The 26,123-nt window shown below is 40.0% G+C and overlaps 1 protein-coding gene across 1 annotated transcript in view; it reads right to left on the bottom strand.

Moving 5' to 3' along the window:
* Positions 1-26,123, bottom strand: part of LOC124619947 (genetic suppressor element 1-like) — a 345,443-nt gene that overhangs the window by 42,723 nt on the left and 276,597 nt on the right. Inside the window, exons 7-8 of the mRNA XM_047146610.1 lie at positions 9,320-9,993; positions 7,889-8,203 (exon numbers count right to left, since the gene is read on the bottom strand). Coding sequence (XP_047002566.1) covers positions 7,889-8,203; positions 9,320-9,993 — 989 coding nt within the window. The remainder of the gene's footprint in view (positions 1-7,888; positions 8,204-9,319; positions 9,994-26,123) is intronic.

Genomic DNA, 26,123 nt, shown 5'->3' with positions numbered 1-26,123 from the left:
CGGAGCACTATCTACTATGTTTCCAAAAGCAAGAGTGTTTTCTTTCTCTTCACAGAATGCAATGAAGCAATATCTGTGTGAGCAAAGAAATCTGCAAAACCACATTGAGCCACAATAATAAAGCCATTGGCAAAGATTTCACAGTGGCACAGAAATTTCTGGGGAGAAAGGATTTATTTCTTCAGTCTTGAATAACGCCAACTTATTGCATAGTATTTTAAATGTAGATAAAAATACTAAAACTATCATTGCACTGACATTAATGGTGCCAAAAGTGATCAAAAGAAAGAGGGAAACGAAGTACCTTCTTAAAGGGATTACAATGAATACAATCCATGGTGAACCAGAAAACGGTAAGCTGGGAAGAAATAATATTGTGCCTCACTGATCGGGCACAGAAGGTAATAGGAAAGGCGAAACTAAAGCCAATGGAATCATGGATGACATGGGAAAAACTGAATATAAAAGAATTAAATAGGGTGAGAAAATCAGGTTTCGACTGATGCAGGAAGATCATGAACCAAATAGCAACTATGTGATGCACAGAAAGAGAAAAACAAAGAAGTAGTCTCCCATTTGAACCAGAAAAAATAAACAGGTGGACAGAATACATTGAACAACTACATGTGAAGGAAACGTTAGAGAGGGTTTAGATTTTATGAACACAATGATAAAAGTGGAAAATGAATTCATAAGACCACCAACTACCGAGTCAGAATCCGACAATGCTTCAACAATTTGAACAACAACAACAACAACAACAACAACAACAACACTACTGGGTCAAATGTAACATGCCTGCTGAATATTAAAGAAAGCCAGAAACAAGACAAAAGAAGAACTGTATAGAGTATTTGTCTCTTGTGGGGCTTCAGCATTATGAATGGAATTAATAAAAAGTAATGATTACTGTAATTAAAAAAAGGAAATGTCCCTGACTGTTCAACTTGCAGATGTTTGGCATTACTTAGTCTTGAACTTCAGCAGTACTTACCCCTGCTTCAAACATTCTACTAACTATTGTTACAGAAAGTTTAGGGGCTAAGATTTGCCAAATTAAAAAAAAAAGACCAATTTGGATTTAGGACTGGAAAAGAAGCCAGATAAGCTATAAAGACATTATAATTATTTATTTTCAGAAGGAAAATTTATATGAACAGGAAAATGTAAGATATATTCACCGAACGAGAGAGGCCTTTTGATAGAGTGGGCCGTAGAATACGCCTTGGAGAACTGAGTAAAACTGGAGTACACTGGAGGGATATGGACTGATTCTCAATTAACACAAAAACCATAATACATAAATAGATATCAATACATTAAAATAGTAGAATAAGAAGAGGTGTCTGACAATGCTGTCCTCTCTTTCCATATTTATTTAATTTATTTACAGAAACTGCAATGCAAACATGGAAAGCAGCACCAAAAGGATCAAAATCAATGTACCATCAACAAATTCACTGTATTCAGTTCATTGTTGATATAGTAGTTTAACAAGGGGACCATACCTACTTGTCATCACTGATTTTGTCCAAATTTGTGTGATATGCAGGGCTCGATAGGAATGAAAGAGACAGCAGCGGGGGCTCCAGATGGCCTAGTATTTAGAAAATAAATAGCATTTTTGGTGCTGGTCAGGTGAGATGTTAGCTATTTATGTTAATGTAGTTTCCAGTAAGCAGTTGGTACAGCGGAAAAATTACAGGACAGCAATCCGAAAGTCAGGAGTCAAGTCCTTATGCAGAAACTTTTTTCAGTTCTTTAAGTCATTTACACTACAAATAAACTAAAATAATGCTCAATACATTATATGCATTGATATTTCCATAGAATGCATGAAAAGGAAAGACAAAGGAAAATTTGCGACTGCAAGTAAATTTCCAAGAAAGGATTGTACTTGCAGCAACCACATGGACTCTGCAAACAGTATTTCAAGAAGGGATTGTAATTAAAGCATACAGGACTTTGTATTCTGTTAGGTTCATTTTGATCTATGAAGAGACTGCATCCAGCATCAAATTACATTCCATTGTACACCATGAGCCATCGTTCTCAATACTTGGCGAAATGATTCACTGTGTGTGGTTTAGTGGTTTGCTGCCAATCTATTCGATGAGACAGGACCTCCTATGAATGCAAATCATGTCCGTTTCCCTACAGAAACTTTAAAACAATGGAGTAATCGTAAAAAAGGTGGCATTTATAACATGTACAAGATGCCGAGACAATCATTGCTTCCATTGTTTTTACGATGAATTATCACTCCGGCACATATAAGCTATCAACTGTAAAATAATAAAAATATCTAATTTTATAAAAAAAAGTTCTTGTGTTTGCATTAAATCTCTTCCTCGAAATTTTTTTGCAAGACCAAACTACCTTTGTCTTTTCTTTTCATGCCTTCTATGAAAACATTAATAAATACAATATACTGAGAATTATTTCAGTTTATCTCCAGTGTGAGTTATGAAAAAAGTTGCCACATAAGGACTCAACCCTATGAGCCTCAGATTTTAGTCCTGTAAGCTTTCTGCTGTGCTAACCACTGCCTGGAAACCGCACTAACATAAATGCTCATGCCTCACCCAATCTGTGCCAGAAATATTATTTTTCTAAATGTTTGGCCCATCTGGAGCTCCCAATGCTGCAAATTTCATTTATGGTGAAGGCCTGCATATACCAAAAATATGGACAAAATCTGTGATGATGAGTAGGTGTGGCCTCCCTTGTCAGCATTTTCTGAGAAGGACATAGACTACACATTAAAAGTTGTGTCTGATATCTTGGGGAGCCATAAACTGAAAATAAACACAAACAAAACTAAAATAATGATACAGATTAATCTAACAGACAAGTAAGGACAAACATTAAGACAAGAAACACACAGAATACTAATGCTAGGAAAGGAGAATTCTGAAGAACACAATAACAGATGACAACAGAAGTACAATGGATACTGTCCTGAGCAAAAAAGCCTTTAGAAATAAGAGAAATTTACTAATGAACAACCACCTAAACAAGAAAGAAATTTGTTTAGTGTGTTCAAAAGCTGGAAGTTGTGAAGGGTGGACTCTGGGAAACAGGAAACGTCAAAAATTAGAAACAGCAGAAGAGGGCAGCAACAAAAACATAATGGGCTAAAAAGAAAAAAAATGAACCAATTATTAAAAAAATTAAACAGAAAAGGATACTGGTTAACACTTAATTCGACTTGACAGGTTCATAAAAAGCAGGACAGATGGAAAAATACTGTACAAAAGTGTAAATTTTTGCCACAGTCGTGTGGTTTTCAATTTCTCTGCACATTTGTCTCAGTTATTTCTTAGTGACTTATACTTCAGAGTTCCCACTACTCTCTTCTCATTCTGTTTCTTCTGTCTTCATCGATATGCTGGAGAATTTCCCTGATTAGCAATGGCTTTTTCACTTTCACATTTGTCTGATCTCTGATCGACTGACTGACCTTTTATTTTACAACAGCAACAATGGCAAATGGTAGATGCTACTTACCACAGACAAACAGACACAATGAACAACACTGCTAGATATTATTCAGCTATCAGGATAAGTGTTTCATCAGACGTAAACTACAAAATTCTACACACACACACACACACACACACACACACACACACACACACACACAAAAAACACTATCCTTTCTGGGTGCTAAAGTCCAACTCCAACTGTGCGGTTAGACCTTAGCCCCTGGAAATGACAGTGAGTGAGTGAGAGTGTGTGTGTGTGTGTGTGTGTGTGTGTGTGTGTGTGTGTGTGTGATATTCATTATCTATATCTGGTGAAGGTATCAGTCTAATAGTTGAAAAAAATCTAGCAGTCTTTTCCACTGTGTCAGTCTGCCATTCAATGCCTCTTATGTGGTGCATAGCATCCACCCTTTCATACTGTTGCCATCCCTTGCCAGATTTTCCATTGATTGACTTCTTAATTATGCTAGATTAGTCTGCTGAAACCTACCATCAAAATTAAGGAGATTTTTCAGACATAGTTTAGTAAGTGATCTTTTGTAAGGAATCCACAACCTGCAGCAGCTTGTTACTAAATGATTTCATTTTTCAAGAGACTTTAGATGCCTAGAAAATGTCCTCCTACGCTTCTAAATGATATGTAACTAAGAATTTCTGTGTTTGTATAGTTTCACTATGACATAATGTTGGTCACCACATGTAGCACTTTTGGATTTCTCCTCAGGAGTTGGACTTCTACTTAAAGAGCCTAGTTTACCAAACACACCAACACTAGAAAAGGCCCAGCTTCTAAAATTGTCAGAGGCCTTGAAATTATATAGCACAAGACTTACATGCAACGTCACATGTAACAGCACATAATGCATGACTGTATAGTTGCACGTGATCATGTGGGGCAATGGTAACATTTTCAGAAGCTGTATTACTGGAATCTCTATGTAAAGCAACAGACAAGAAGCTTGTAACAAAATGTTTTGCCTGAGGACAGTTGCATTATTTATGTTCCTTGATTTCTAACTTTTAACTGGAACACAAAAATACTAGTAACCAATCACTTTATTTCACAGGATTGTGTCTCCATAAGCAAGTGGATTTATTTTAAATAAATAAATAAACTACATTTAGATTTGAATTTGTACGTGCAATTCCCTGAGTAGGTTCTGGCACTACTTGGGAGCAGAGGTGAAAATAAACCCATTTTAGTAAGTAGCTCCAAGCATTTACACTTCAGAGGGCATTTGCAATGCATAGGAAAATAGTACTGTAAATAGCTTTCACACATTAAAGATATATGTTATGATTATATTCACATTTCGTGCTTAACGTCTCAAATTGACACATGCACACACTGTGCAGTAAAAGATAATGTGCAACTGCTTTGAATAAATAAAATGAATAACTTTTTCAATACTTTCATTGAAACACAAAGTACACTGCAGATCACCTGTCAGATGATACTTACACTTCTTATTCTTGAGTACAAAGATAAGGAATGTTGTACACGACTTTCACATTTATCAAAAACTTTTAACAATGTGTAACCGCATCCCACACACCTAATGCCACTGCTATGTTCAGTAGTACACCAGTCTCTTTGTAACTGGGACCCACTTAATATTATACTCATGTTCAGAAAAAACAGAACATCTTGAATGACTAGGAACAGGATGTTCACATTCACAGGACACGTACTGTTCTGCAGAAATGATCAGCATTTGAACGACATCAACTCTCAGGTTCCAAGTCGACAACGATACCGTGGCGCAACACGACCTACCAGTAAAATGTGCCTGTAGCTCTTGTAGTCGCTATAAACCAAAGGTAATGGATGGGTGTTACTTGACCAGACATGCAGGACACCTCATAGATGTACGAGTGAAGCGCACTGTCAAATCAGCAAGGTTTGAAAGTGGGCACATTATTGGCATGAGAGAATGTGATGCATCCATCTGGGAAATTGCTGCTTGTGTGGTACAAAGTGTTTTGGCAATGCAACAGGTGTGTATAAAATAGTTCAGGAAGGCCATAGAAAACAATGAGATGGGTCAGGTCGCACCTCCCAGACCACCTCCCAAGAAGACCAACACACTCGAATGGTATTGCAGGACTGATCTGCGTCATCCTCAGTTCTGGTGCAACAGTGAAACAATGTTAACATATCATACACTATCTGGAGTAACAGTCCATCACCATTCATTATGGCACGGGTTACATGCAAATCATCCTCTTCTCTGCTTACCTTCTACGAATGTACAGAAACATGCTAGACGGCGACGGTGTATTGAACGACATCACTAGGGGACAGAAATGGCATCAGATAGTATTTTTCAATGACTCCAGGTTCTGTTTGTTGAAAATTATGGCCGCATCTCGGTTTGTTGCAGATAGCGGGAGTGGCATCGCAGTGACTGCATCTGCACAAGACATACAGCACCAACAGAAGGACTTATGGTATGAGGTGCTATTGGGCACAACCACAAATCCCAGCTGGTGTGTGTCCAGGGCACTGTGACCAGTGTGATCTATGTGAATGAGAGCCTGTGACCCAAAGCCATACCCTTCCTGATCAACGTATCAGACTCCATTTTTCAGCAAGAAAATGCATGACTACATGTTTCTGCACAAATATGTGCCTTTTTGGTGTCACAGGATATCATTATTTTGCCCTAGACCATTAGATCACCAGACATGTCGCCAATCGAAAATATGTGGGATATGGTGAAACAACGGATGCAGCGTTGTGACCCAACTACCACAGATGAACTTTGGAACCACGTACAGGCAGCATGTATGTCCGTAACACAGGACACAATTCACGCCTCATATGCGTCGATGCCATTGCGTGTGGAACAAGTTACCAGAGCCTGTGGTGCACCCTATGCCCAATTGGACTTATGCTGAAGCAAGGTGACTGAAATGCTAATCATTTCTGTAGAATAAACTAACCTACATGTCCTGTGAATATGAATGCCCTATCTCTAGTCATTAAAGGTGTTCCATTTTTTCCAAATATGAGTGTATTTAATGAGTACAAAATGTAGAATATAGCTAACACTTACTTAAATGTATCTTACCTACATACCAAAAAAGTTTGTTGTGGGATATGGATTGAAATGGGAATCTTGTTTTACAGTACACTGTCAGTTACCTGTGTACTAGCTTACACACTAATCCAGTCTGTAACTTAAAAATCAAAGTGACCATCCAAGTACAAACATCCCCCCCCCTCCTCTCTCTCTCTCTCTCTCTCTCTCTCTCTCTCTCTCTCTCGCACACCCGCGCGCGCGCGCACACACACACACACACACGCGCACGCACGCACGCACACACACACACACACACACGCACACACACACACACACACACACACACACACACTTAAAGCCAAAATGTTTTCTTTTTTGGTAACTTGCCACTGGTGACAGTTTTTAACACACACTTGGTGCATATGTTAGTTCATGGGAAGAGCTGTATTTAACACAGATACAATTTAATAAGTGGCCTTTTGCCACCAAAAGATATGTATATTGCTAACTACCTATGCAATGGAAACACCGGGACAACTGTGAATGTTCACATCTGCATACTAAAATGATTGTGTTTAGACTTTCTTTTTCTAGACAGGACCACAGACTTTCAAGAAAAATGTACACACAAAATCCACATCTACATTACATTAATTTCTTTAACGATAAATCTGCCTGATCAGAGAGATGCAATAATTCTTAAAAACTTAAAGAATGCAAACATAAAGGAAATGCCAAGCATCAAATGTGAGACTCCAAGGATTAGAAGTAATGTCTTAAAACAATGGCCCAGAGTAAAGACTTTATAAGAGGGAAGTCAGAAGTAACATCACTATAAACAGTAATCCAACCCTTCTAATTAAAACTGTTGTTGCTTATAATACTAGTGGTAGTAGAAGTAGTAGTAACAGTAATGAAACGGAATCAGCAGGGAGGGAAGCACGAGGCAAAATTATGACATTTAAGTATTAAGTTATTTTTGACTTTCCAAACTCTTACAAATTTTCACAGTAGTCAGAAGTATATTAGTGGGCTGTGCCTTCTTTCCCATCCAAGTCTTTTGGTTTATTGCTTCTGTGCAAGAGCAAGAATCCTGTGTCATTGAACCCGATAATTATGTTATTTTTTGTGACCACCAGGTACACCTGTTATTTTGCTAGCAGACGTGTATCTGTCTTAAATTAGTAAGTGCCAATATTTTAGAAGACATTTGGATTACATGAATGTGCATTTGAAAAGTGTAGCTTTTTACAATGGCACAAGTAGGCGTAAGTTAGTATTTCTGTATGAACTTGTAATCACACAGCTGCAAAAACTAAGGAGGAATATTACGACATGCACAAACTTGTTTTTATTCAATTGCAATTTCCTTACCTTCTGATTTGAAATGCTTTTGCTGCAATAATGGTAATCCCACACTGACATAGGCCCTGATGGATCCTTTGCTGCTGCTAATACTTTGGCAGCATCAGGCACAATAATTATGGGCGGAGGGTGTGGCACCTGCAGAATATGTTGCTGCTGTTCTTGTCGTTGTTGCTGCTGCTGCTGCTGCTGCTGCTGCTGCTGCTGTTGTTGTTGTTGCTGCTGTTGTTGTTGCTGCTGCTGCTGCTGTGGCTGCAAATTATGTTGAGAAGGTGGCTGCACATGTGGGGCAGTTGACTGTATTGTTTGCTGCTGCTGCTGCTGCTGCTGTTGTTGTTGTTGCTGCTGTTGCTGCTGCTGCTGCTGCTGCTGCTGTTGTTGTTGTTGTTGTTGTTGTTGCTGTTGTTGCTGTGAAATCAGCAATTGCTGTTGTTGTTGTTGCTGCAAGTGTGTTGGGGTCCCTGATGGCATTTGGAATGCAGACTGATCTTGCTGGTGCACATTTTGCTGAGACACTGGTTGTGGAAGGAATGTGTGATGCTGTGGCTGATTTGAAGCAGTTCTGTCCACCACAGGACCAGCTGGTTGGACAGGATACTGTCCTAGAGACTGTGGCATTGGCTGCACCTGCTGCTGATGATGGTGATGATGATGTAGCTGTTGGTGTTGCTGCTGCTGCTGTTGTTGCTGCTGCGAAACAGGTGGCTGATGACTATCAACAGTAACTGGCTTCTGGCAGTTCACAATGTCAGGACCAGAGATTGTATTTTGAGATCTCACTAATGTAATACCAGACTTTTGGACATTACACTCACCAATGGGAACCTGTAAACCACTTACAATGCCATCTTTCGATGGCAAGTGAGTAGTCCTTACATCTTCATGACTGTTGTTACATTTGAGACCATTGCTTGTAACAGGGATATTTTGATTTACACTACCTGCTGAAGACACTGTATGAAGATACTGTACAGCATGGTGGTTTTTGGTAATTACTGGCTGAGCTGCATTTGTTTCTGGCACTTGTAACACACTATGAGTTTCAGGAATCACTTTGTCTTTCACAGGCGATGGAAAGGAAGCTGGCGGAACAGGAGGCTGAGATGGTGGGATGAGTCTTTTGCTCGAACTATGCTGCTGGGGAAAACTGTCTTCAAAAGGCCTCACGAATGCGGGTACAGTATTCGGAACTTCTCGGATATTTTTTGTAGGCTGCTGTGAATGTTGGTGCTGGTGATTGGGTTGTTGAAGCACTTGTTGTTGTTGTTGTTGTTGTTGTTGTTGTTGTTGTTGTTGCTGCTGCTGCTGCTGCTGTCCTTGAGATTGCAACTGTCCCTGTGGCTGTAGCTGGGATGGTGGTTGTAGATGCACCTGCTGCTGCTGCTGCTGCTGTTGTTGCGGCGGTTGTTGTTGTTGCTGCTGCTGTGACAGGGTGGGTAGTTGTGACTGGTGCTGCTGTTGGAGTTGGTGTTGCTGCTGCTGTTGATGTTGTTGTTGTTGCTGCTGCTGCTGCTGTGGCTGCTGTTGCTGTTGCAGATGTGGAATTTGCAGCTGCTGTTGCTGTGAGGAGGTTGGTGGCAGTGGGGCTGTTGGTGGTTGCTGCTGCTGCTGATGTTGCTGTTGCAACTGCTGAGGGGATGGTGGGAGGCTATTTGTACGCTGGTGTGGCGGTGGATGTTGACTAGACATGTAGTGGTGTGGTGGTGTGTGGGTTGGGACATGTGAGGGTGGAGTAGCAGATGCTGTATGATGGTGAGGTGGAGTAGCTGCTGAATGTGGCACTGGTGGTGGTAAAACATGATGTGGAGGTGTAGAAGTTGACAGGCGGGGATGGTGTGGTGGTGCTGGTGGAGGTGGTGGTGCTCCTGGAGGGTAAGGAAGACGCTGCAAATGTCCAAGATGAAGAGCTCCTTTGTGTAATTCTGATTCAGAAGGAGGTGGAACAGAATGTAATGGAGGTGGCAAAGTCACAGTTGTGGGTGTAGGTATAGAACCTGGAGCAATCAGTGGAGGTGGGTGAGGAGGCCTATGAATACTTGGGGGTGCTGTCTCTCCTGGTTCCTTCCGACTGTCTGACCCTCGGTCACGCCCACCCCCTATGGGCGCCTTCCTAGCTGAAACAAAAAGCAAAACAAAACCGTGGTGAGGACCAAACCTACTTCCACTGTTTCTTTACACATCATCATGGTCTGTACTTAAGGCACTCCATATTTCTTTAACTAGAAAATGAAGTCCCACAAAGATATAGGAGGATCAGCCAACATAGAATTGTACTAAGCTTAGCCTTTTTTTAATGAAAACAAGCTACATAACACTATATGGCTATGTGAGATAGAAAAGGAAGAACAACACAATTACTTTATTATCAAATTTTGAAACTTCAATGGAGAAAAGTTAAAAGTACAAGGAGACAGAACAGTTAGTGAGCCCTTACCTTAATGCGGCAAATTTACAAGCGCTCCTGATAGAACATTTAAAGTAGATCACTGTAACACTAACTTTCAGACTGTGTGTGTTCTTTCTTCATTGAGGAAAGAGGGATTGGTTCTTCACTGAAGAAATGGGGAGGGGGGTGGGGGGGTGGTTGGGGGGCGGGGGTTTGGGGGGGGGGGGGGGAGCATAATACTACTAAGACTAGTATTGACCTACTGCGTGGGTCCCTTTTTCCCTGATGATTAACATTTTACTTTTACAAGAGTTTTAACACTTCCTTTGCTTGTTTTTGTGTCCCTTTTTTAATCTTAATTCTGTCCAGTGCTATCACTGAGAAAGAGCAAATGGTGTTATGGTCTTCAATCCAAAGAATTGTTTGATGCAGCTCTCCACACTAATCTGTTGTGTGCAAGCCTCTTTATTTGTGCATGATTACTGCGATTTACATTTATTTGAACCTGTTTACACTATTCAAGCTCTGTTCTTCCTCTAAAATCACCCCTACCTCCCCCCCCCCTCACACACTTTCTTTTATTACCAAACTGACGATTTCTTGATGCCTTAGGATATTCCCTATCAACTGGTATCCTCTTTGAGCTGTGTTAAAACAGCACAAAAGAAGATATATGTTCAGAATTACAAAAACAAAGTTTTATTTCTTCCATATTAAATTCTTTTCTAATAAGGAAGATTTTTAATTAATTTTAGTTTACACTGTCGCCACATATGTATTTTTTGCAATAGTTTCTTCATAAAAGATCTCTCACTGTATTATATATCTTAAAATGGAATTATGGGAAGTCAAAACCTAACGAAAGGAGCTTCTTAAATTTGCTTTTATGTCAGTAACTCCTCTCATTTTTGCAAATAATTCTTTCATTACGAAGCTAATTAATGTTTTGACTTCTAACAATACTTTTTATTCGCCTATATAGAATAGTTTTACACTAAATTAAGTCCAATAAAAACTGAAAAATGTTTACATAGCACATGGTAAATGAATAAAAGAGGGAAAAGTAAAAACTTCTACTTATAAATTGGATGCTGGTTAACAGACAAAGACAGAAGTTTAAGTGTTCACTAAATTTGGTTCTACCTATTAACCTGATGTCAAAAGGTAAGAAGAGATTTCAAACTTCAAATTAGCTGTAAGACTGCCTACTCATCTCATAGAGCACTAGATGTTTAGATAATGATGCATTCTTTCTTGGATTCAGGGAGAGATGGTAGAACAAAATGAATTTAAAGCAGTTGCATAAAGTTTCCAGTAAACATAAAATCTTAGGATAAAAGGCTGCTCCTTTTGGAGCTACAGAGGATAGTAAAATAAGAAGCTAAAGAAAAACACCAGTCAACTGACTAGTCACTTCCAAAATTAGGTTTGAAATTAAAATCATTAGATGACAATGATAATGAAGGAAAAAAAAAATAGTAAATCTGGAGTTTCATAGCCCTAGCCTGAGGCCAAATTGGACAAGACTGGGAGAACTTAACAGTCATAGTCTTGTTAGGGAACTTCCTGGCATCCAACAAAAGTAATTTGAGGAAACAGTCTCGTGTCACATTGTAAATACAAAGGTGTTTTGGATTCAATTCCCAGCCAGTCCTGGAGTGTTCTCTGTTACTTATAGTTCCTTTCATCTTGGGCAATGATTTGTACACATGAAAAACACTTTAAAATTCCACTATGGTTAGAAATTCATACTAAAATAAATATTGTCACACATATGGCTGGGTAATAGTGTATAGCCTCCAAGAGAGTTATGCCTAATAAAACCGTTTGGTGTTCAAAGCAATCTTTCAGCTGAGGAAAGCTTTACATTGAAAGCCCTAAATCATAGAATGCCCAGACAGAGATTTGAACACAACTTCCCATAAAATCTGAGTTCACTGTCTTTCACTCCCTTGCCTGGGGGTTTAAGAAGAGAACAGGAGGAAAGGAGGCGGAAAGTGTGAAACAAGTTTCAGTTGACTGTAAAGATTATCCAGCTGTCTCCAATGAGTCAACAAACATAATATTTTATGGAGTATAATATGAAAACCCTAAAGAAACAGTCAAATTGCATAAGAATCTAATAAATAGAGAAAAAAGAGGGGATAAGGTGAAGACTGGAACAGAAAAAAGTGAAAGTCTACTAGAGTTGATTAAAATTACTGGACAGTTGACACTTCATGCATTGCTCTACCTTCCTCCAATCAGGGCACTCAACTTCACAGATGACCTGTTCACTGTTGCCACACTGCCACAGCAAAAAGTCAGTTCATTTCCAATTCCTTGTCTGACTTTCTGCCCAAGATGCAATTTGGATCACATATTCAGAGAGATCAGCCTACAGTAGATAAGCTTCACACGACATTGCATCAAGCCAGAGTTTCTGAAGGCAGTAGATCATCAATACAACTGGTCCTAAATCAGCACAAGTAGAACAGTGCACAACAAAGGGGTACATACTTTGAAATCTTTATCACATTGACTACTTGATTAACTGGCTTAAATGCTGTTTTTTATTTTTTATTTTTTGTCAAATCATTTCTGCCGTCATATTGACTTTTTATTTGCTCTCATATTTTGACTGTTTTCTTTCTTTTTTTTTTTTTTTTTTTTTTTTTTTTGTTTGGAATTGGCACATGTCATCTATAGCCTGTAACTGAGGGCCAATCAAGACTGCTCATCAATCGGTAACCTGTCGGCTTGTGTAGCCAATGTGAGGAAAGTTTCAGGTAACCAATTAAAACAAGAAGTTACATGTTGTTTTCTGGGCAGAAATGGTAGTTGTTCATAGAGGTCAGCTTTATTCACTGTGAACATATTGAGTGTGATAAATATTACTGCTACAATTTGCTGTCTGCTGCTTTCAGGGTACGTGGCATATCATGAGGTTGTGATTAGGTCATGACACGAGAGTAAGTACTGGGCTACAAAACATGTCATTTGCCGAAATTCAGTCACTGGTTACTTAAATCAGCTGTTGACAGAGAATCTCACGTTCCTGCCTTACTTGATGGTAGCCACTTCCAACACTGCTCCACCTTAAATGTAACACTCAGCACTGGTGAAGTGAAACGTCGTACCTGCATATCGCCTTTAACTGAAAAGCAGTTGATGTTGCAATAGTGAAAGATGTCAATTGTTGAGTAATTCTAATTGGACTGCAGTATAAAAAGAAAATAAAACAAAGGTGGCGTAAAATAACGGCTGCTTTCTGGTATCAGGTGAAGAAGAATAATGAAAAAATAATAAATGAGAAGAACTCGTAAACTAGACAATGTGACTTTCAAGAGAATTATCATACAACATTTAAATTAATAATGTTACAATACAGTGTCTGAGGTCGTGATGATTTAATTATTACAGAAAAATTAAGAATCCACCAGTGCTTGACATATGATACATCTTTGGGGTTCAAAGACTGCAATCCAACTCTCAAATAATTATACTTGTGAGGCATTCACAGGTTACAAAATCAATAATAGTGGCAACACACAAAAATAATAATACATTCACAACTGTAAATAGCAATTTCAGTGTGATTGCCAAATCAAATATCAAAATCAGTGGAACAGATGTAGCATTATGAAGCAGCTGAACACCAAATGTAACAGTGACCCAGATGCAAAAGCAGTATATCCCAAATAACCACACAGCACTATGTATGAAATGTATCCATATAACCATGTTACTGATACTCATGCATGGCTCTTTGTCTCTCAGTATTCTCAGAGTGTACATGTTTAATGATGTTGCCTTCTTCTCCATACAAAAGTGATACCCACCGAGACAACTGGGCAATAGCCATGTAGGATAGATTGGCAGATGGTATTATTCAATACATGCTTACTCTCAATTCAATGGAGGACACATTACTCACTGTATGGTTGGCAACATCACAATGTTACTGTCAATATCTGACAACAGTGTTATCATGTTAAATCCCAGTTGTGAAGAAGGAAAATGAAGGATATACACGATACAGCACACACACACACACACACACACACACACACACACACACACACACACACACACACATTGCCAGCCACCTTACGGTGCATCGCAGAGGGTACTTTGTGTACCACTGTCACTTTTCCACTTTGCTGTTCCAGTTGCAACTGGATCAAGGAAGAACAATTGTTGGTAACCGATCACTTGAGGTTGATTATCTCTAATTACACCTTTTTAGTTTTTTCTTGAGATGTGCATAGGAGGTAGCAATATATTGGTTGACTCTTCTACAAACATATGATTTCGGAATTTTAACACACTCAGTGTCAAGGCTGTAGATTCTACAGAATGTGCTCCCTTCCAAAAGAGCCAAGTCCAAAGGTTCTACAGACCAGTGTATTTTGTTATTAAAAAGTATTGAACATTGTTTCTGAATCTCTGAATATTGATATACAATGTTTATACTATTAGTTACTAGCTGCATGGATAAATGGCATGAACGTGTGTCTTGTTTCCGTAGTATTTCGTTTGTTACGAGTCACTGTGTTTGCCTGCAGATATAACACACTATTGGTATTCTGTGTAAAATAAATGGTGCCCCATGGTTGATCTGATGATGAAATTGTCGACTTACTGAATTTTGGAGACAATGTCTATGTTCTAGATAGTGAAGTTGATGATTTGGATGACACAGGTAAGTTTGAAGGTATATTTCCAATACGATTGTACAATAACGTGTATTTGAAGCGTAATACCCATGAACACAACTAGAGACTAATTGTCACAGACGTAGGCGGCAAGAATTCAGTGCTTCAGTGCTTCATTGTTTTGGTATATTCATAACTGATGATGACATAAAATGACCGAAGTCGCAAACAAATCTCTATACATCACAAACAATTCAAAGAAAGTGTAGGAAAAATGACCCAAAACCCCATTCAGTACACAGTTCCTGGATGCCAGTTTCTCTTGCTAAAACTAGATGCTTCTTGGGCATTGTGTTTCATATGTTCATGTCACGTAGGCCAAAATTATCGAATTACTGGAGCACTAATAACGGTCAGTTGTAATTTTTGTCCACATATAATGAATCATTTACATTTCACGGAGATATTGTGATGTCTTCATATCGTTTATAACTCTTGACCAAAAGAAACCAGCAGAAGAAGGCCTTCATCTACGTTTCACAATGTGTCCTTACTATAATAATTTGAAAGAGCGATGCATGCAAGCTTATCATCCTTTTGTAAAAATTGACTATTGATGACGGCATATGGCCATTTAGTGGCCATGTCAGTTTTCATATTTACATACAGAATAAACTAAGTATGGACTGAATTACACATGCTCACTGAAGCTAAGAGTGGCTACATTGTAAATGTCTAAGTTTAGTGTTAAAAACACGACAATGACAATTCATCACCAGCAGTTGTTATGAGGTTGCTGTCTAGCACCAATTGCTTGAACAAAGAACACACTGTTTGTTTAGACGGATTCTACTCTAATCCAAAACTCTTTGAGCAGTTATCTTGTGAAGCTACTGGTGCTGTAGGGACTGTAAATAAAACCAGAAAGTTGACGCATAAAGATTTGGTTACAGCTAAATTAAAGAAGGGTGAAATTCCATACAGACAAAGGAATTTTCTTGGCAATGAAGTGGAAAGAAAAAAGGGATGTATATTCATTGTCCACAGGACATGTAGCCATTTTTGGGTCACACACAAAAAGAAACCATATAGTGATGCAGAATGCCTTTGTTGCAGCATCTGCCATTGGAATTTGCTGAGCATCTCCATGGGGCTTTCGCACTTACCACAAGAATGTGTAATGAAAGGCTCTTCTTTGGATCTTCTCCATTTCCTCTATCAGTCCTATCTGGTATGGATCCTAGACTGACAAGCAATATTCAAACGTTGGTTGAATGAGTGTTTTACAAGCTACTTCCTTTGCTGATGGACCACACTTCCTGAGTATTCTTCCAATGAATCTCAGTCTGGCATCTGCCTTACTTGTAATTAGTTTTATGTGACTGTTACACTTTTAAATACCTCTGTATGCATAAGTCTTGACATTTTATGGGTATGACTGCTTCCGGAGGTTGTTTTATAATTGTGTAAGCATATAATCATGTATATTTCTGCCAATTTATGCACAATACATTACATTTGTTTATATTGAGGGTTAACTGTCAATTCAGCATCAAGCATCGGATACTCTGCGGGTCTTCTGCATTTCATTGCAATTTTCCACTGTTGGACTTCACCATGTATAACAGTATCATCTGCTAGTAGTCTGACGGGACTTCCAAAGTTAGACTGAAAAGCCTGCACGGTTGTTGCTGCGTAGGTTTTCCACAGAAATAACTTAAGAAAAAAATATGATACACTGTGCAGTTTCTGAGTTAATTAGCACTTAAGTTAACCAATAAAGCTGTTGGCTGGACAGCTGCCATATGCAGTTAATGTCAATTGATCCCATGGTGTACATGATAGTGCACAAGTACTTATTTGGGTTCAGTTCTCACTACTGTCCCATGTGAAATTTCTGTATCACTCTCTTGTTTGGTTTTAGGAAACTGAATAAAGAAAACATTTGCAACACTGTCTGTGGCATGACACTTGAATCTACATACTGGTATGATATTCCATACCCTCTCTTTCCATTCATCAGGCAGCAGTGCAGTACTGTATTGAATGCCTTCCAGAAGTCAACGACTATGGCATCAACTTAAGCAATGTTATCCACTACTTTCTGGGTCTTACGAACAAACAAAGTGGGCTGGATTTCACATGATCATCGCTTTTGGAGCCCATGTTGATTCCTACAGGAGATCTTCAGTCTTCAGAAATTTCATAATACTTGAGTGCAAAACATGATCCAAAATTCTATAACAACAGACTGATGTTTTGTGCACCTGTTCAATTACCTTTCTTGAAAACAAGAATGACCTGCACTGCTTTCCAATCACTAGGGACGCTTTGCTCCTCCAGCAACCTACTACTGTTATATTAGGAGCAAGTTCTTTTGCTTACTTATGCAAAATCATATCAGTATCTAATCAAATCCAGTAGTCTTTCCACTGATGAGCGATTACAGTTTCTTTTCTATCCCTTGGCCTCTTATGTCAATTTCCGTCATTTTGTCATTTGTGTGACAATTTGGAGGAGGAACTACAGTGTGATCTTCCTCTGTGAAAAGTTTTGGAAAAAGGCAGTATTTCAGTCTCTTCTATGTCATTCTCTGTTTCAGTGCCACTGTGGTGACAAAGTGCCTGGCTTTGATCTGTTCACTGATTTAATGTAAGACCATAACTTCTTAGGATTTTCTGTTAAGTCAACAGACAGAATTTTACTTTTGAATTCATTGAATGCTTGAACAAGTATTTCCTTACATTAATTTCATTCAGTTCTTGTTTGTCTGTGAGGTTATGGATACATTTAAATTTGTGGTGACACACTATGCTTTCATAGAAGCTTGCTAACACAGCTGTTAAACCACACCAGGTTTTTGGCTGTTGAACCACACCAGATCTTTGCGATCCCTCACAATTTGCTCAGCATATACCTGCCTAAGATGTACTGTACAATACTCTCAAACTTTGTCCATTGATGTTCAACATTTTTGGTCCTAGAGATGAATTTTTCACATTGACCACTCTGAAATCTGCATCTGTCTCTCATGGTGACCTTATAACCACCAATTCCCTGTTCTAAGATAACAGACTCTATATGTTCAGGCCTGATGGTGGTCAGGAGATTTAATATAGTGTCTTCACATGTCAATTCTCTGATTAACTGCTCAACATAATTTTTCGATAAGGCATTTAGAACAATTTTACATGATACTATGTTGCTATTGCCCACCTCAAATCACTTCAGTCTCTCAGTCTATAGTGGCTAAGTTGGGATCTCCACCTCATACTATGCAACAAACAATAAAATTTGTGAATTTTTTCAGATGTTCTACCAGAACTGTTCTTGAGGCAGGGAAGGCTATAAAAGCATCTGACTACAATGTTTGATCTTATTTAACACTTACTTCACTTTCCAAAGCCATACTAAATTCACTAAATATTCTCATGTTTTGCAGTTATAAACACATGTAAGCCTCTGGTGTTCAACCAAAGTTTGCAATATACATTCCAATTTAAACTTAGAGTTTCACTGCTATTTACATCTGGCTTAAGCCAGCTTCCTGTCCTTAATATTATGTGAGCATTATTATCATTTATAAATGAGACTAGTCTGGAAACTCTTTGTCATTCCGTAAAAGCCATCACATGCCGACACTACACGGCAACATGCCACCATCAAATTGGTGACCAGCTTAGCCCTTCCAACTACACGACAACGGACACCATGCGACGTGCAGAGGACCTTCGTGTACACCGAGCATATAAACCACCAAGAGCCACGAACCTTCTGCTGCATCCACCAATGTCATGGGCAGCCAATCAGGAAGAAGTGTACCTGTGCCGTGCACGTATTTAGGATCGTCCACAACAATATGGCAGTTATGACACAGCCAGCCAAGGGGGGAAGTCTATTTTAGATCCAGAACCGACGACCGCACACTGCGATCACCACCAAGGAACCTCAGAACCTGCTCAAGGGCCTGCTGGTATTCAATCAAACTTACTTGGTGAGACTGTAGAAACTGTGAACTCGTACACACCATAACGTAAGTGTTAATCTGTTCCAATGTGCTCTGCTCAAAGATAGCAAGGACTTCAACATTTGATAATCAACTATAGTTCAATTCTTTTATCTTGGCGATTCGCGCATGCCTACCCAGACGCGGCAGATTGCTGCGTTGCCAGCTGTACACACCAAGAGAAGCAGCGCCATAGTATAGTTCGCAAACTTATGTTCAGGGGGGGAGAGCGCAGTTTATGAAGTAAAACTACCACGGCCGCATTAACCCTTTCGCTCCCCGCATTCCGCGGTGTGCGCCATTTTGCATCATCACACTGCTCGCCTGTGCAGACACATGGTTTTTCGACTGGTTTGACACACTTTATCATTCAATTTCACAAAAACTATTTGGCCCAAATATTTGATTTTTACACATCTTCATGACTGATACCTTCCCCCCATAAATGACTTAATTTTGTTTCGATATTCAACGCAGTTATTGTGCAGCATTTCATGTAGTAAACTACTGCACGAAATTTTGAAGAGTTTGCAGAAGTAAAAGTCCATAGCGTATACTTTCCGTATGGTCGATTTTAGTTGCCACTAGAAATTTCAAAAAATTACATTCAAACGAATAAAATTCATGAAGTAAGACACTTCGATATTGTTTTAAAGTAAAGAAAATATTAAGCACCGAACCAGGTTTGAACTCAGAACCTTTCACTTAGCACCCATACACTTTAACCGTTACGCTAACGCAGCTCATCATTCAACACTACTCCTGGAGGACTTAAAAATACATGCAAAATACTGACAAAAACTGTTGGTATGACTATGAATTACTCACGTTTCGTCGAAGTACAATAGGAAATAAACAATTACCGCTGTTCTTTATTGCGAAAAAGTGGTTAGTGAAAATGATACAAACACCTTTCCTTGCTATCACCTGAATTAGGAGGCTTATTGCTTGTTTGGTTTAATTAATTAATAGAATATGAAGCAATTGGTATAAATAATGCTTTTTCCAAACTTTCTATTAAAAAAAAGTCTGCTATCAAGACATTGCTTTTGTTCAATTACTTTATTTATGACTGAACGTTTCTAAAACTGTTGTCCGTGCTCTGTACTGCAGTTGAGTTCTGGCAACGTTGTTCTCTGTTCATTGCCTGACTGTGTTTTGTGATGTCAGATGCGCAGAACGAACCTAAACTCGGCCACCGTCATAAATGACGCGCACTTTAGTAGAGAACAAACTCTGAATGTGAAAGCCTTCCTTCTGTTGTTCCAAGTAATTGCATTTATTTTTGAACATATTTTCCTGTTAGGAAAGAGTTACAATGTTGATTACTTCTTTCTTTCGAAGGTCAGCAAAGACCATTTGTGTTGAATTAATTATATTCTTATATACAGAGGATGAACTACATGGTCATGTGTTTCTTGTAGAAGTGTTGAAAGTTCAGGATACTTCACTTTCCATAGACACTCCTGAAGTTAATGCTATATTAATATTTTCTTCTATGATCTGCCATAACAAATGTTACTCTCTTTAGCGAAAGAGAATAGTATTCTTACCATGCACTGACCCTCGTCGATGGTGTCATTTTGTTGTCAGCAGAACTTGCTGGGCTGCAACTGGTCGTTCTGGTATGTTTGCCAACACGTCTACTGGCCACAGAACAGAGATTGAACATTTAATTGCTGCCTGTCCTAAATGTGCAGGTCAACACACCACCACAGGGCAAAGTTAATCACCATAGCCAGAGGCTTCACAGAGACATGAGCACGTCCACCTAGATTTTGCAGGCCCATTTCTGGACACTTATTGGTTGTCTGTCACAGCTGCCTACATTTGGTTTCTACACATTAGAAAGTGCCTTTCCACAAGAGCAGAATCAACGGTGTGGGCCTTCACCACGATCTCCACTATGGAAGGCCTACCCTGCACCTGGTGACAAACAATGGTCCACAGTTTACTTCACAGACTTCAACATTTTTGTGCGTAACATGGTATCCACCACATCAGACTACCCCCTTCCTATCCTCTGTCAAACAGGGACGCAGAATGCCACATATGGACTGTCAAGAGATAGATATAGGAGTTCATAGGAGACACCATGGTGGAAGGCACGATCACACATCATCTCAGTACTTACAGCTCCAGAATGACTGGCAAGAAGAGCCTGGCAGAACTGTTACATGGGTGCCAGCCGTGCATGGTGCTGAACCACCTGATGCCTGTCATACACCCTCTCTGGGCACTTGCGTTGCCGCAATACATGCCATGAGCCTCTGTTTGGGCTCACATTTTTTATCATAACGAGCAGTGGATTCTGGCAGTCATCCACAGCCAGTAGGGTCAGAGAATCTTCACACTGCAGATGGTGAACAGGCTGGTGGCCCACCATTGCAGTCAACTCCCCCCAACGGTTGGGGGACCAGCCTCCGTTGTCCTCACGCATCTCTTGAGCTTGCCAACGTCACCCTCCTCCAATGTTAATTCCAACCCTACGCACACGTGTCAGGAGCCAGGTCTGGGTGAGGTTCAATGGCAAACAATGACACCAGATTGTCAGCAGGTGCCGTATCAGCCACTTCTGGTTCCTGCCCCTGAGTTTCCAGACATCCCCAAGGATCCAGGTCCAGCATTCCCAAGCGGCTTGGGTTAAACTCGTGGGCATCCACCTGCGGTGGAACCATCACCACCAGCACAATTTTCAGTCCTGCTCTTGGTGGCTGCCAACGGACAGCTTCTGCCTGACTGAGGGCGCTTCTCGACAGTGCCCAGGAGAAGGGTGTTGCTTTGCTGGGTGCCAAGTGGCAGAATCTGTGTTGTGGAGAGGGACACCACGATTGCATCATCTCACAGTCACCCCACCAAGGGAAGAGGATTGTGGTAGAACCTCATGTTACCACTTATGTCTTACCAGCACTTCACGAGCCACCACCATAATGGAACACAAGGCGCCGGCTCACATCATTATGATTCCATTCACCAGGATCCATGCCAGGTGGCTCAGGTCCATCCGCCAGGCAACAGAACAGTAAAACAGCAAAGGCAGCTTTACATTGAGGTCAGTGCCCACAGCACCACCTCGAGAGAGGGAGTAACAAGTTATCTGATGTAATCCCAAAGCAGAGAACACTCATTCTTGTTCTGTTATGGTTTGTTCACACACTCACTTGACTCTGCTCTCAGGACTCTCTTTATGTAATTAGATTCGGCCTGGCATTGCACTTTGACTTTGTATGGAACTTCAAAACTGTTTTGTCATTCAAGTGAATTTTCTTCTACATGCATAATTATTTGTGGGTGTGTATGGTTACAATAGTAAGTCCAACAGCTTTAGAGATATGCTTATTAAAATCCAGTAGCATTCTGGAAAAGATTTGCATCTACTTCTTGTGTAAAAGGTTGTTATGTCCACAAAGATTTCATAGTGATAAAATTACAGAGACTGGGGTTTATACAGAAGCATTCAGAAAATCATTAATCTGCCACAACAACTGTACACGGAATGTGAAAAGAGGGAAGAGCAAGACAAAGAGGGCTAGTACTAGCAAGTGGTGGTGGTGGTGGTGGTGGTGCTGGTGGTGGTGGTGGTGGTGGTGGTAGCAGCAACAGCTATAGTAGTAGTAGTAGTAGTAGTAGTAGGAGGAGGAGATGGAAGGGGACGTGGAAAAGAAAGATGAGAAAGGGATGCAAATAATGCAGGAAAAAAATATCTTCAGCCAGACACAATGCTGTGTGTGTGAAATACTAATGGAAAACCCACCAAAGACTGTCAACATCTTTCTGTATGTGTACAAACAAGAAATAAATAGAATGAGATTTTCACTCTGCAGCAGAGTGTGTGCTGATATGAAACTTCCTGGCAGATTAAAACTGTGTTCCGGACCAAAACTCGAACTCGGAACCTTTGCCTTTGATGGGCAAGTGCTCTACCATCTGAGCTACCCAAGCACGACTCACGACCCTTCATCACAGCTTCAATTCTGCCAGTACCTCGTCTCCTACCTTCCAAACTTCACAGAAGCTCTTCTGCGAACCTTGCAGAACTAGCACTCCTGGAAGAAAGGATATTGCAGAGCTGTGATGACGGATCATGAGTCGTGCTTGGGTAGTTCAGATGGTAGAGCACTTGCCCACGAAAGGCAAAGGTCCCGATTTCGAGTCTCGGTCCAGCACACAGTTTTAATCTGCCAGGAAGTTTCAAGAAATAAATAATTCAAAATACTGCCATGGAAAATGCAGATTTCATTAACAGTTATACCTTTACTAATACAAAAAATTGGTCTGATCAATTAACAGTTTACCAGTATCATCAATACTCATGACAATCCAGCTATTTGTACCAATGTATATTCTGTGAAGCAACGGTTCATATAAATCCCACAGCATTCATTTGAAACATATTAAGAAATAAAATACAACTTCTTAGTCAAAATGCACATGCTGGTATGGTGCTACATCTACATCAGTATTCCATAAGTCACCCAACAGTGTGTGGTGGAGGGTACTTCAAACAAATCTCTCCCTCCCTGTTCCATTTGTGAATGGTGCACAGAAAGAACGATTGTTGGTGAGCCCCTGTATTAGCTCCAATTTCTTGGAATTTTTCATTTTGCCGAGAAATATGCAGGAGTAAGTAATATGTTGCCTGACTCTTCCCGGAAAGTACTCTCAAAATTTCAGTAGTAAATCTCTGTGTGATGCATCACACCTCTCTTGTAACATCTGGCAATGGGGTTTGTTGTGCATCTCTGTAACGCTCTCACACAAACTGAATGATCTCACGATGACATAAGCCAATCTTTATTGGTCCCCCCTCCCCCCGCCCAACCAGTCCTGTCTGGCAGGGGTCTCATACTGAACAACACCACTCAAGAATCGGCCAACAAGTGCCTTGTAAGCCACTTCTTTCATGGATGAGATACATTTCTCTAACATTCTTCCTAGTCTGGCATCTGATTTTCCTACTATTTGTTTTATGTGGTCATTCCACTTACTGTTGCTCTGGATAGATACTCCTGGATATTTAACAGCAGTTCCTGTTCCCAGCAATTCGTCATCAATAGTGTAGCTGTATAGCAATGGATTACTTTTCCTATGTGTGAGCAATATGTTACATTTATTTACGTTCAGGGTCAACTGCCAGAGCCTTTTTTTGGCCCTCCTGCAAATAGTAACTGTCTTCTGGTGTTCTTCCCTTCTTATACACAACCACATCATCTGCAAACAGATTTAAAGAACTTCCAACGCTTTCTATTAGATCATTTACACTGAAGAGCCAAAGAAACTGGTACACCTGTCTGATATTGTGTAGGGCCCCCATGAGCGCGAAGAAGTGCCACAACACGATGGGGCATGGACTAATGTCTGAAGAAGTGCTGGAGGGAATTGACACCATGAATTCTGCAGGGCTTTCCATAAATCTCCAAGAGTATCAGGGGGGTGGAGATCTCTTCTGAACAGCATGTTGCAAGGCATCCCAAATATGCTCAATGATGTTCATGTCTGGGGAGTTTGGTAGCCAGCAGAAGTGTTTAAACTTAGAAGAGTTTCCTGGAGTCACTCTGTTGCAATTCTGGATGTGTGGGATGTTGCATTGTCCTGCTGGAATTTTCCAAGTCCATCAGAATGCACAATGGACTTGAATGGATGTAGGTGATCAGACAGGATGCTTACATACATGTCACCTGTCAGAGTCATATCTAGACATATCAGGGGTACCATATCACTCCAACTACACATGCCCCACACCATTACAGAGCCTCCAGCAGCTTGAACAGTCCTCTGCTGTCATGCAGGGTCCATGGATTCATGATATTGTCTCCATACCCGTACACGTCCATCCGCTTGATACAATCTGAAACGAGACTCGTCTGACCAGGTAACATGTTTCCAGTCATCAACAGTCCAATGTCGCAGTTGATGGGCCCAGGCAAGGTGTAAAACTTTGTGCCACGCTCTCATCAAGGGTACACGAGTGGGCCTTCAGCTCTGGAAGTCCATAACGATGATGTTTTTCATTGAATTGTTCACACGCTGAAACTTGTTGATCGCCCTGCACTGAAATCTGCAAAAAATTTGCAGAAGGGTTGCACTTCTGTCATGCTAGACGATTCTGTTCAGTCATCGTTGGTCCTGTTCTTGCAGGATGTTTTTCCGGCCACAGCAACATCAGATTTGATGTTTACCAGATTCCTGATATTCATGGTACACTCGTAAAACAGTCGCACGCATCTGTCCTATAACCCTCCTTGAGAACAGGAACAACCTGCACTTTTTCCTGTCATTAGGTACACTTCATCACTCCAGCGAAATACAATGAACTGGTGCTAGAAGGGAGCAAGTTCTTTGCCTTTCCATTACTAAGTAATTGTACTGTCTTTTCTATTCCATGATCAACCATCTCAATTTCTGCCATTTCGATGTTCATACAGTAATTGAAAGAAAGCACTATATTACACTCTTCCACAGTTAAACAGTTCCGGAAGACCGAATTCCATATTTTGGCCTTTTCTGTGTCATTTTCTGTTTCAGTACTGTTATGGCTGGTGAGTGAGAGGACAGATGACTTCAAACTACGTACTCATTTTTGTTTGGCGTTTTTAGTCAGATCGGTTGACAAAATCTGAGTCACTGAACACTTCCCCCATTGCTCTCCTCATACTAACATTCACTTACTTCATCACTCTCTTGAACCTCTTAGTTTTCATAGCAGTTTTCTAATATGGCTATCAAACAACTAGTCTAAGGCATAGTGAATGAGATTTTTTTTTCATTTTTGCCCCACTTCATCATCTTCAGTATTGAATATTTGATGTTATCTACTCAGATACTTTGTAATTTATATCCTGTCACTTTTTCAAAGTAGAAATATTTTCCCATCTTTCTTAACATTCCTTGTAATACCTGTAGTCATAGATGCTGTCACAGCCTTATGATCACTGATACCCTCCACAACATCAAATAATTTGAGAAGTTTAGGTCTGTTTGTTGCTAGGAGATATAAGACATAACCTTCACAAGTTGATTCTCTATCTTATCTGCTCAAAGTAATTTTTGGACAACATATTCAGAATAAAGGTGCACAAATCTCTGTCTCTGGCATCAGTTTTGACAGCATGACTCTCCAAATCTACTATACCTGGGAGAGTTGAACAGTCTGACCGGGAAACATTCACAAAATTCTAAAGGTTCTCTCTAAAGTGTTCAACCTTTATAGTCTCC

This window comes from Schistocerca americana, chromosome 6 (genome assembly GCF_021461395.2).
Source record: "Schistocerca americana isolate TAMUIC-IGC-003095 chromosome 6, iqSchAmer2.1, whole genome shotgun sequence".
In the NCBI taxonomy this organism is placed as follows: Eukaryota; Metazoa; Arthropoda; class Insecta; order Orthoptera; family Acrididae; genus Schistocerca; species Schistocerca americana.
This window is presented reverse-complemented; position numbering and strand designations above follow the sequence as displayed.